The sequence below is a fragment of the Pituophis catenifer genome, unplaced genomic scaffold, assembly GCF_029215685.1.
Source record: "Pituophis catenifer annectens isolate HBS135680 unplaced genomic scaffold, rPitCat1.0.hap2 SCAF_1, whole genome shotgun sequence".
Taxonomy (NCBI): domain Eukaryota; kingdom Metazoa; phylum Chordata; class Lepidosauria; order Squamata; family Colubridae; genus Pituophis; species Pituophis catenifer.
In genome coordinates this window covers 244,185,930-244,199,409 of record NW_027256881.1, presented here as the reverse complement: position 1 = coordinate 244,199,409, position 13,480 = coordinate 244,185,930, and the positions used below count along the sequence as shown (strand labels likewise).

The window sequence follows — 13,480 nt, the reverse complement described above, 5'->3', positions numbered from 1 at the left end:
TACAGCTCTAAATTTGCATGCCTACGTGTGTTAAAAACTGTGACTCATGGTTAAGATTGATAAGTGACTCTTATTAAGAATCCTCGCTCTTCTTCATTTTAATATTTTCTAGATGCCTTTAATTTGGACCCATTTACTGCCTCTGAGTCAGTCACTCGCTCTCCAACAAACTACCTCAACAGATTGTTGTGAGAATAAAATTGGGTGAAAGAACTATGCACGCTATTTAATCTGCTCAAGGAAAATCGGTAAATAAATGTAATAAAAGTCAGAGGGGTTTTCTTTCTCCCCTCAGGAGCAACAAATGGTTTACGTGGTAAAGTCTTTGGAGTTGTTCGAGACAAAAGAACATTTTACTCTTTTAATTGAAACCTGATAACGAATGTCTTTTATATGGTATTGAACAAGTGCTCTGGTTGTCACTACAGTGCAATGTACAACATCAGCAGTTTGGACTTGAATCTCCCTTGGAGGCTTTTAGTTCTTCTTTATGCTTCCAGATCTTTATATACTACATGTGAATGATGTGATCTTTAACATCAATGGCTTAATGAAATCCTGGCTCAGGAGGTTATGGAGTTACGTCCACATGAAAAACAGAAAGGCATTCTTATTGATGTATCCATGGAGGACCCCTTTGCTACCACCGACTTGCTGAAAAGCAGAACAAAAACATTTTGAAATGTTATTGATCTTAGGTTTTCATGAGGTTTCCAATCGTTATTTCTGTTTCCCATTGCCTGGGCTTTTAAATTTCACAGAGAACAGAAGGCCTATGATAGAAATGACCAACTTGAAATGCTGAATAAATTCACTCATTTCCTTCCATTATCCAACTACAGTATTTTGTCTCTGGGAAATTGCTTCATGCGGTATAAAGCAGATATCGATATCATAACTGCAGAGTGGAAACCTCAGGCATCCTATTGAATACCTTTGGGAGCCTTTAATAAGGACACATCTTGGATTAGTCTCGCCCCATATTCTGTGGATCGCTTTGCACTCATGCAATAGGTCTTTCTGGTTTTTCTTTGAAGAGGTTTTGCTTCTTATCCAAGAACTTCTTCAGCTCTGACTGGATGGCGGGGGGTGAAGGGGAGGTGCAAGCATCTTTGGGACAACCTTGACCTGGATGACTGAGAATCTCCATAGGCACTCATGCAATAAGAAGTTTCAAAACCTAGAAAGAATGCAAGGATCCTCCAATTACTTTTTTCATGCTTTGACATGAGCTTGTTCTTTTCTACTTCCATAAGGCTTTTTCATAAACAAAAGCACTGCAACAATAAAACTATGTTTACTAAGAAGCAAATCCCATTCTAAAGCAGTGGTTCTCAATCAGATGTGCCATGGGCTTGTCTCCAGCATGTTACAGGATTTTCGTCTTATTTTTTTCAATGAATAGAATAGAATAGAATAGAATAGAATAGAATAGAATAGAATAGAATAGAATAGAATAGAATAGAATAGAATAGAATAGAATAGAATAGAATTCTTTATTGGCCAAGTGTGATTGGACACACAAGGAATTTGTCTTGGTGCATATGCTCTCAGTGTACATAAAAGAAAAGATACATTCATCAAGAATCATAAAGTACAACACTTATTGATAGCCATAGGGTACAAATAAGCAATCGGGAAACAATATCAATATAAGTTGTAAGGATACAAGCAACAAAGTTACAGTCATACAGTCAAAATTGGAAGGAGATGGGTGGTGGGACCGATTAGAAGATTAATAGTAATGCAGACTTAGTAACTAGTTTGACAGTGTTGAGGGAATTATTTGTTTAGCAGAGTGATGGTGTTCGAAAAAACTGTTCTTGTGTCTGTCTAGTTGTTCTGGTGTGCAGTGTTCTATAGCGTTGTTTTGAGGACATTGAAACAATTTTTGTCCAGGATGCGAGGGGTCTATAAATATTTTCATAGCCCTCTTTTTGACTCGTGCAGTATACAGGTCCTCAATGGAAGGCAGGTTGATAGCCATTGTTTTTTCTGCAGTTCTAATTATCCTCTGAAGTCTGTGTCTTTCTTGTTGGGTTGCAGAACCAAACCAGAGAGTTATAGAGGTGCAGATGACAGACTCAATAATTCCTCTGTAGAACTGGATCAGCAGCTCCTTGGGCAGTTTGAGCTTTCTGAGTTGGCGTAGAAAGAACGTTCTTTGTTGTGCTTTTTTGATGACGTTTTTGATGTTAGCTGTCCATTTTAGATCTTGCGATATAGTAGAACCTAGAAATTTGAAGGTCTCTCCTGTTGATATTGAGTTGTCTAGTATTGTAAGAGGTGGAAGTATGGAAGGATTTCTCCTAAATGTAGTTTTGAGTGTGTTCAGTTCCAGATTGTTCCAGTCGCACAAGGCTAGTTCTTCAACCTCCCGTCTGTATGCGGATTCATCATTGTCTTGAATGAGACGGATCACTGTTGTCATCTGCGAACTTCAATAGTTTAACAGATGGATAATTAGAGATGCAGTCATTGGTATACAGAGAAAAGTGGGGAGAGCACACAGCCTTGGGGGGCCCCTGTGCTAATTGTACAGGTATTTGATGTGATTCTGCTTAGCTTCATCTGCTACTTCCTGTTCGTTAGGAAGCTTATGATCCACTTACAAGTGTGTTCAGGTACCTGTAGCTGGTTTAACTTAGTTAGAAGAGTGTCTGGAATGATGTTATTGAATGCTGAACTAAAGTCTACAAAGAGGACCCTTGCGTAGGTCTTTGGAGATTCAAGATGTTGTAGGATGTAGTGCAGAGCCATATTAATAGCATCATCTGTTGATCTATTTGCTCGGTGTGCAAATTGCAAGGGGTCTATTTTTTGGCATTATGTATATTCTGTATAAACCATATATTCAATTCAGTGCAGATATTTTTAAATATTGTATAACTTTCCCTCAAACCATGTTTTATATGCTTAAAAATACATATATAGAATTAATAATTTTCTGGTGTGTCACAGAACTACTGCTACACTTGAGATTGTATGGTTGATTCAAAGAAGTTGAAAACCATTGGTCTAAACAAGAACTTCTGTTTCTGTTTGAATTACCAAACCAATTTTATTTGAAATCTCAAATTGCTCCAAACAAACATAGCTTGATGTAATAGATGCTAGTCATGGCCAATAAAGGAAAAAAATGCAATAGGTCAGCTTTTGACTGGAGAAATTACAGGAAGACCTTGTTTACGGACTGCCTCATTTGACTGTTTTTAAGTTATGATGATGGAAAAAATAACTTTGTGACCAAGGTGTGCATTTATGACCTTCACAGCATCTCCCTATCATGTTTGCCATTACAGTCAGTTCATATGCGTCATCCTACGCCTGACCCATTTTTGCTTTCCCCCTCCCCCGCAAAGTTTGTTTCAATAAGCAATCTCTTCTTGAGCTATTTTTCTCTACATTGCAGTGCTTCCCCAAAAGATGATAACCACAAGTTAACAAACTCAGCTCTGTAATCTTAATTCACTGGCTCCCAACTGCTGCCTGTAACTGACAAGATTTCAATCACTTTCACATTTCTGCCTGGAGCTGCTAGTGCACTAGACTAGGCAAACAGCCAATGCTAACTCATTTCTTTTTATGTGCATTCTCCATTGTGTGCCTGCTTATACTCTTTTGTAATCCCTTCCTTTCCAACGAATGTAAATATGAACATAAATTATCTTCTTTCTAATTATCCCAGTGTTGGGGTGAGGATTCCAAAGGGCAGGAGAGTGAAAGGTCAGGGAAAAGGAAAGCTAAAGTATAGTCATGGTCGCTTAGCAACCGAGATGCTAATCCCAATTGTAATCCCTGAACAATAATGCCCCGTATAGTCTAGAATGAAATAAATAGAGGCAAGACAATTTCATCCTTATATTACCACTATAAAACAGAGGTGCACATCCCAAATTGCAGGACCATAGTGCATCCTTTAAAAAAAAAATTGGGCTGGGTAGTCATCAAATTGCAATAAGATTAATAATTTAAAAATTACTAATTTTTTTTTTAATCTTGATCCCACTTTTTTTATAATCACAGCCCCCAAGCATCCCGTTCAAAGTACAGGCACAACTTTTAGGCTGGAAAGAACATTACATAACCCAGATAAAGTCAACTCATGTTGATTCAAGGATAATTTCATGTGGTTTTCTTGGGAACAACAGGGAAGTAATTTGCCATTACCTCCTTCTAGCATTGATTACTTCCCAGTTCCGGCTACACTTTTTTGGATTTTCTGGAGATCTCCCATCCAAGGTCAACCTTTATGAGATTAGCCAAGTCACTGGGTATTTAGACATACCCACTGGCAACATTACAAATGAACTGTGGCAGCAGATGGTTAGACTCTGCTCCATCACATAAAAAAATGGAAACTGACTTGCTCTAATGTTTACAAAAAATATTTTAATACAGGTATTATTTCAGAAGAGGAAATCAGCTGGGTTTCTGAAATGTGTGAGCAGGGGGTAGCAGTAGAATCTGTTTTTATTAACCCAGAAGGCAATTATATTTCAGCTAAGGAGGGTCCTGGACAGCTGGAAAGTTAAAAACTTCCCTTCTGCCCAGACTTCATCCTAGGAAGATATGTTGCTGTTACTCTTCCACTGTATATGAGATCAGTTCAGCATTAACAAGACAAATAAAGACACATTTAACTTTATTGGCCAGCAACATAACTGCATTTAAGCATGGTTAATATATACATATATTTTAAAAAAGAAAAAAAGAAGAGCAGGCACAGCTTACCAATCAGCATATCTGGTCTGCTTATACCATGGCACTATATGACTCCCAGAAAGAAGGGAAAAAGAAAGCTAGCCAATGTGCATGTACATTTCAGTAGTCAAACATCATTTCAAGCTATCATAGCAGTAGTTTAGTTAATAACCCATTTCTCAAGGAACACACCATGTCATATTCAAGAAATAATTCACCCCTAATTCTAGAAATGAATTTCTGTCAATAATTTAAGACCTGTCAACCTTTACAGTGAGAATAGCTTTTCCCCTCACTCCTGTGTGAACATTTACACAAAGAAGATCTGTCTTTTCATCTTGCCATTTGCCTTCTGAACATTCGTCTCTTGGACTCAAAACAACAACATGGATGTTTCAGAACAATGTGAGTTAATGTTAGGTGTTTGCAGTAAGGGTCTACAAAAGGGGAGAGAAAGAAGAGAGAGAGAGAGATTTTTAAAAATACTTTCTTCCACCTTTCCTTTCTCTGAGAGAATGAGTAGTGATTTTGCGGTGGGGTAGGGAATATGGCCACTCAAAGTGGATTGGTCCTGGCTGAAAAAGAAGTCTCGGATCATGTGACTTCCCTTGCTGCCAATTCTGTCAGAAGAACCAATAAGAGAAGAGATGGGGAAAATGGAGAATGGAGCCCTGCTAGGCTCCAAAGCATCACAGACCTTACAGGCAGTAGTCTGTTAACCAGGGATAGACAATCTGGTGGCCCACTATGACTATGGACTGCATCTGCCATTAAACCTAAATGGCACGGCTAATGGCCAGGGATTGTAGGAACAACAATCCATAATGAACACTTTAAAAAGCACACTCGAGTGCCCACTGCTGTTGATGAGGGATAAACAAGCATTAACTAAAGATCTTTATACCTGAAACCCAAAATGGGATGTAGGAAGGGGCAAGAAATGGTCTAGCAGTGGGTATACCAATTGGACCCTGAATGACTATAAAGGATAGGCATCTTCTCTAGGAATTCTCCATGTGGATGAATTCTTGGGAAATTAATAAATCCAGCGATGGGAGCCAGTGCCTGGTCAGCCTCTTCAAACAGCACCAGATGGAGTATTACTATGGCTGCAAAGAGGTAGTGATCACTTTTCTGCTTTGCTGATCAATTTTTAATGATCACGTTTTAGAAAAGACACCACCTTCTCAACCTTTTTTTCCTAATGAATCTCACTCATGATGCAAGGTGATCAAAATTTTGGATCTCTTCCTATCAGATCATACCTGGCTGGTAAATGAGACTTTCATATCAGTCTTCAAACTTGATAATATATTTTTTTCCCCAATGAAGAGATGTCATTCTGGAAATGGATCTAATTCTATGAAGAGTTACTACTGCATAACACAAAGTGGGATTATCTCAACAGCCTTCCTCAAACAAGAAATCAGTTTTTGGTTGTTGTTTTTTAAAGTCCACAATTTCTAATTATGTGAACAAAATAATATCTTCCAACACTTGGTTTGTGAAACACAAAATAATATTCTTCTCCAGAACAAAAACATTCCTTGAAGGGGGGAAAAATGTGCAGGGTACGTCATTCATCCATCCCTGGGTAGTAGTATCCTGTAAGGCAATTAGGAGGAAAAATTTTTCCAGTATGGAGTATCTATTGACAGATAGAGCTATCCTCTTGGGTAAGGTGTCATGAAAACTTCCATATAGACACTGTATTTAGGAAAAGGAAGAAAGCATCTACTGCACACACACAATGCTTAGTTGTCATATCTTGGAGCTCAAAGACCTTGATTGATGGTTTGGGAAAAGACAAAGGCACCATGTCCTTGGGAGCTCTCTTTCAGATTGTGTGCTTGTAAAGAATTCAACCAGACTGCATTCTATAGTTCCATTACGTTGGAGTGAGAGGAAAAAAATGACTTAGCTAAGCACTGAATTCCCTCCTTACTGACTCAAGGAGGACTATTATTTCTGGCAGAGGCACTGGATGATCCCAGAATAAATTCCTTGAAGCAGCAAAGTCCTGGAAAGGTTGATAGTTTTGTGCTGCTGTAGAGAAGGTCAGGGTGACGGGCTGGAACGTGGAGAAATTGAGTAGGTGGGCAATCCATGAGCTCTTAGTAAGGCTCTAGCTTCAAGCTATTATACAGACAGCAAGTAAAGCACATCCCAAATATCTAGGAGACAAAGAGAATGGAGGTAAGTAAGAGGAGGGCTATAATATTAAGCCAGAACATCTGTGGATCCATGCAGTTAATTTGTTTTGTTTATATCCTGCCTTTATTATTTTTGCAGATAACTCAAGGTGAACATAGCCAACACACCTTCTTCCCCCTATTTTCCCCACAACAGCAACCCTGTAAGCAGTGGTGAAATCAATTTTTTTTTTACTACCAGTTCTGTGGGCATTGCTTGGTGGGCGTGGTGTGGCTTGGTGGGCGTGGCAGGGGAAGGATTCTGCAAAATCTCCATTCCCACCCCACTCCAGGGGAAGGATACTGCAAAATCTCCATTCCCACCCCACTCCAGGGGAAGGATATTGCAAAATCCCCATTCCCTCCCCATTCCTGGGGGAAGGATATTGCAAAATCTCCATTCACACCTCACTCTGGGGCCAGCCAGAGGTGATATTTGCTGGTTCTCCGAACTATTCAAAATTTCCACTACCGGTTCTCTGAACTGCTCAAAATTTCCACTACCGGTTCTCCAGAACCTGTCAGAACCTCCTGGATTTCACCCCTGCCTGTAAGGTATGTTGGGCTAAGAGAGAGTGATTGGCCCAAAGTCACCCAGCTGGCAGGATTTGAACTGACAAGTCTCCTGCTTTCTAGTATGGTACCTTAACCACTAGAGCAAACTGGCTCCTGGTTTAAATCACCATTTCTCAAATTTAGCAATGTTAAGATCCATGGATTTTGATTCCCAGAATGATATGGATTGCTGCAATTTTATATTAACTTTGCTAAAATCTATGATTGCAAATAAAGGTTTCAATGTTAACTCCCAGAATTCCCAGGCCAACAGTTTAATGGAGGTGCTGTTTGCTGGAGAAGGTTAACAGGATAAGAATATTCCACCTATGTGCCATTGGTCTCTTGGTCTTAGCTCTTATAAATCTGGTCTTAGTTCTTATAAACTTTTAAATTGTTGTTTTTCTATTTATCTTTTTTTATCATTTATAAGCCACCCAGAGTCACTTTATCAGTGAAATGGATGGCATAAAAATTAATTAATTAATTAATTAATTAAATCAAACTGTATCCTATAATCAGAAATGCTGAGTGTGCATTTAGGTGGACCTATAAGAAAGAACTGGAGATTTTCTCTTGGTAAGTCATGGGGTAACTGAATAGGATGGCAATGAGCTTTTAAGATAATCAATATATTATGCATAGGGACATTTCTTTCTATGGTGTTGTAAGAAAGCAAAACCTGGATTACATCATAGTGTGCAGATCCAATTTAACAAAAATTCTCAAGTGAACTGTTGTACTGTTCTTAGGAGAATTGGGTTATTTTCAGCATTTTCACAGCAGGCTTCCTTTTTTACTACAAACAAAAAACTAACACTCTCCAAAGTTATTTGAAATGTGCAGGGAGGAGGGAGATACCCAATGATGGAAAACTACTAATTTTCCAGACACTGGATGTAATTATCACAGTGGGTTATACCTCTGATGAGAGGAATTTGTAAGAAGCTGTTCAAAACCTCTCCCTTCCTCAGGAGTTTGCAAATTGGTTTGTTGTTGTGCTACATTAACACCAGGGGGCGCTGTTTGACTGCTCTAAATTTTCACATTTCCTGAAAGACTTTCTAGCCTTCCCTACCCAACACACACACACACACACACACACACACACCTGAAAAAGAAAAAAAAAAGATTACTGGAACTTCCACCTACACATTTAACAAAATGCAATTTAAAATAATTCAAAAATTCAAGTGTCTCTCGCTTTTTCACTGAGGTCTCGATTGAAAAGCAGATTCCAATCCATAAATAGGGCTGCTTGTATCATTTTTAACCCAGCATCCAAACAACATGAAATCACATGGCTATTCATACATGAAAGAAATTCTCTTTAGGCAGAGAAGTTTCTAGATGGTAAGAAAGAATGTAGGTCTTCGGAGCCAATTATCCTCCTTTAAATACTGGCTGGCTTTTTTTAAAAAAAAGTGGGGATAAGATCTTTGCAGGGTTTGTTCATAGAGTTTTTTGCCCTGGAGGAACACACAGCCTCCAAGAGTAAATGACAGCCACAAATCTTCAGGATCCAGAAATACTCAATTTCAAAAAAAGACACAAGGGTGAGAACATTCCAACGCATATATAGTGTAAAGTAAGATGAGGTTTCAGCTTAAACTATTTGCTGTTGTAAAAATATAAAGTTAAGTTCAGGTCAACACCTCTATGTATGTATGACTGGCAGGGGTAGTGATGGCCTGGGTGAAGATATAGAAAATAACAATTGTTTCAATATTTTAAAGTTATTTTTGACAGGAATTTGTTTGTTTGTATTTACCTACCAAATCATGATCTATCATTTATCTTGGTGCTGGATGTTTTTTTTTAAATGTTTTTAATGTGGTTAATTTTACAGTTTTATGTTGTTTTCACTTTTGATTGGAACCACCCAGAGTTGGACATAAGATGGAGGGATATATAAATGTTTTAAATAAATAAATACCCATGCTTCAGTACATTTTGGCCCCACAGACCCTAAAAACAAAGGTGATAGCCATGATGGATGAAAACAACTTATTAACAACATACACAGTTTTAGTTGAGGTATACATAAAAGCCACAATGAATCCTGCAGTTCATTTATTTAAAATATTTAAAAATATTTATTTATTCAAAACATTTATATACCTCTCATCTTATGTCCAGTTCTGGGTGGCTCCAAAAATGAAAAACAACATAAAAGCCATAATAAAACTGTAAAATTAACACAACATCACAGGTCTATAAGCTTTCTATTACTTAATCTTGGTTTTATGACACACTTTGCATAATGACAGAACTCTGAACTGACTGTCATTCTGAAATTTTTTACTTAGTCTTAAAAAAATACCTTTGAGAGAAATATAAGATTTCATGTTAGCTTCTCCTTGAAATTTTATCGAATTCATTACAGAGGATGGCACTCTTGAGAAGTATTTTCTATTCAGGTTTATTTCTAAGGCAGTGGAATAAGTAAGATTTCCTTTTATTACCATGCAATCTTCAGCAAGATTCTAGTTGAGTAAAAACCCCTTACCCCTACTTCAATTAACTGGATCACTGGGCCTCTTATAGCACCAATTTTGGTCACAGTCGACAAATTTGGCTTTCCAAGTGGCCTGTCAAACTCTGAGCAGGCCTAATTCAGTCTTTGCTGGTTACATACCTGTACAAATGCAATGCTCAGCCCTACCGCTCCAATAATTATCAAGTGTTCCTGGATAAAGTTTCCCAGCTTAGTGATACAGCCACCCTGGGAATAAAACATTGAGATGATGTTACTTTTCATACCTATCTTCTTAAGCTCGTTTTATCTTCTCATGTTGTACAATGTCACATCCTTCAAGACACAAACATATGAATGGATGAGGTAAAACACAGGTTGATACTTGTGGCAAAACTGTCATCAGCCTGAGAATCATCCCCATCTCCTGATGAGCTTTCTATACAGCCTTGTATCAAGTGGGTTTAAGAAGGTTCAATCAGGAGTATTGGGAAAGCCAAAAGAGATCATCAAAACCATAAAAAAGTGAAAGTTAGAATATTTTGGGAATGTGATGTGACACCCAGAAAAATATGGCATACTTCACTTAATCCTCCAAGAAAAGATTGAAGGCAAACGAGGTCCAGGCAGAAAAAGAACAACATGGCTTGAAAATCTAAGGGACTGGTTTGGAGCACTCAACAGCACTTTTTCATGCGGCTGTTGATAAAAATAGGATCGCAACATAATCGCCAACCTCCGATGACGGATATGGCACAAGAACAAGAAGAACCAGGAATATAACCCTAACCCTAAAAAAGTTTGATACATAATCTGGGATCAGCGAAGCCTAGCATTTCTGGAAAATATTATATTTGATGTCTTACCTGCTTCTCCCTCAGATCTTCCAAGATCTTGCAGACACAGAAACAGGATATGTGGTTGTGTATTATAATCCGAGCGTATATTCTTTTTTTACAGACAATTGGGGAATGTCTGAACATTCATTATTCATTTCATACCCATGTACTCCAGTAGCGGTATAAGATATTTATTTATTTATTTATTTATTTATTTAATTTCGTCAAGCATGTATTTTATGACAGATACAAGTATAAATATAATTATAAATACATGAAAAGGATACGAATAAAAGAAAACATTAGGACAGGGGCGGTAGGCACGCTGGTGCGCTTATGCATGCCCCTTATGTCCCATGATTTTAAAACTGAGCTAGCAAGAAACATGCTGAGACGATCTAAGGTCAGATCCTTCTTCGATCATGAAGCTGCTAGATGCCCTCAAACCCACTGGCTATTTAGCCTCATGTTTCTTACAATCTAATTCTTGCAAAGATAAAAACAAGTGATTATTTTTATGACAGGAGTCATGAATTGTCCCTTTCTACCTTCTCCTCCTTATCAATTGCCTCCCAGGGCTATACAACTGCAGCGGAATAAATTAAGTAGTATAACCCCCAAAGTAGTCTTTCTCCTTATGTTCTCAACCTATTTATGGCAGGTCAGATTCAAATACTGGCTGGAAGGAAATCTCATCAAGAGGAAATTGTTCATTATTGTTTCTAAGTCTTTGGGAACATTACTTATTTTATGGGTTGTATGGAGTTGCCCTGTTGAACATTTGGAGCAAAAATAAGCCAGTGTCTTGTGACAACTTAAAAATAGCCCATTTTATTATTACCATCATCTAAATTTTTGTGAATTGTAAGAAGTGATTTGCAATCCATGATAATAAACTGGCTAGTCTTTAAAATAACCCAGCCCTGTTAGTTATTTTTTTAAATTATACAGCAGCAATGATAGAAGGAAGGTTCGCAATTTAGAAACAAAGATAAAGAGAGAGAGAGGAAATAGATGCAGGGAAAAATATAGGGAAAATTCAGATAAATGTGATGGAATTTTCCTTCAGAAGAACCTCTTTCCCCAACATTTTAGATAAGGGGCTTTTTTAAAAAAAGGTCCCCTGGATTCAGCAGTCAGCAATTGTGCCCTGAGGCAGAGTTTGGTCTGCCTCTGCATGACCAAAACAAGCTTAGTTGCAGAAGTTATTCATGTGCCTTCATGTCCCTTAATCCTCCCCTGAGCCCCACTGAAAGGGACTGCTTCATCATCATCATCCAGCAAAGTATCCTAGAGGCTGAAAACATCAACCAGCTCAGTGGGAAAATGGAGTTTTGCACTTAAATCAATTCTAAAGGATTGGAGTAGAAATGGGCGCTTTGAAATATATACATTTCGCTACTCTTCACACTGAAAAGCTTATATGCACAAGAAAACAGAAGAAAAATACTTTTTAGAGCGAGTTCAGTTTCAGATATTCCCATTTGTTTTCTTAATAACGAAAGTAGGTTACCACTGTTTTCTTCCAGAATGTTTCTTCCATTTCTAGCATATAGTCTTGGGCTTCCCCGTTGGTGTCCCCTTCAAGAACTAATCATACTGGCTTAGTGAAGATCAGAGAGGTGCAGCTGCCTAGCTAGGCTAAACCTCTTGGCCTCGTATGCCAAGAACAGTAGGGCCAGCTCTGCTAAGGAATATAAGTATCTATTTTGCTTATATGTTTACTTCTGTAGAACAATATAATCCAGATAAATACAAATAGTCCTTACCTACGACCACAATGGAGCCCAAAACTTCTGTTGTTAAGTGAGACATTTAAGCGAGTTTTGCCCCATTTTACAACCTTTCTTGCCACAGTTGCTAAATGAATCACTGCAGTTGATAAGTTATTAACCTGATTGTTAAGTGAATCTGGCTTCCCCATTGACTTTGCTTGTCAGGAGGTCTCAAAAGGTGAATCACATGATCTGGGGACAAAGCAACGGTCATAAATATGAACCAATTGCCCAGCGTTTGAATGTTGATCACATCATCATGGGGATGCTGCAAAGTTCGTAACTGTGAAAAACGGTCATGTCACTTTTTTCAGTGCCGTTGTAACTTTGAGTGGTCACTAAACGAACTGTTGTAAGTCATGGACTACCTGTACTGTGGTATAGTTCGAGATGGAGGTTGTTATGATGTTCAAATGCATACTGACTAAGGTATGATTGATCAGAGAGTATAATCAGTCAACGGTTTCATCAGTGTTTTCTTCACACAATAACTGGAGAGGGCTCGGTTTGGTTTCTTTTTAATTTGTTTTTTTTTTTTACCTCTTTGTAGATATTTGAAGGATGATCTCTTTTACCACAGGTATCAGTCATCGTCTTGCAGCAGCTATCCGGGACCTTCCTTCCTTCCTTTTCAACTTTGTACCAATAGCTGTCACTCCAGTCTGTGTAATTATGACTGCCGCAGCACTTGAACTGAAAAACACAAGCAATGAGACATTATGAGAAAACCAAAATTGCATGACGTATTAGCCAAAATTACAAAATTACGTGTCCTGTCTTTGACAACACGTCCTTCAAGTATGCACAACTTGTGGCCACTTTTCATAAAAAGGTCAGTACATAACAACCCACCAGCCAGGCAACAAAACAAAAATGTTTTGTTTTTAAGTTTCTTGTTGCCATTATGTAGTTACAAGGCTATGCATCTCTTCCCACGAG

General features: G+C 38.1%; 1 protein-coding gene across 1 annotated transcript in view; it reads right to left on the bottom strand.

Moving 5' to 3' along the window:
• Positions 1–4,628: 4,628 nt before the first annotated feature.
• Positions 4,629–13,480, bottom strand: part of CD151 (CD151 molecule (Raph blood group)) — a 44,132-nt gene continuing 35,280 nt past the window's right edge. The window contains exons 6-8 of the mRNA XM_070932791.1: positions 13,082–13,234; positions 10,090–10,176; positions 4,629–6,878 (exon numbers count right to left, since the gene is read on the bottom strand). Coding sequence (XP_070788892.1) covers positions 6,819–6,878; positions 10,090–10,176; positions 13,082–13,234 — 300 coding nt within the window. The 3' untranslated portion in view covers positions 4,629–6,818. The remainder of the gene's footprint in view (positions 6,879–10,089; positions 10,177–13,081; positions 13,235–13,480) is intronic.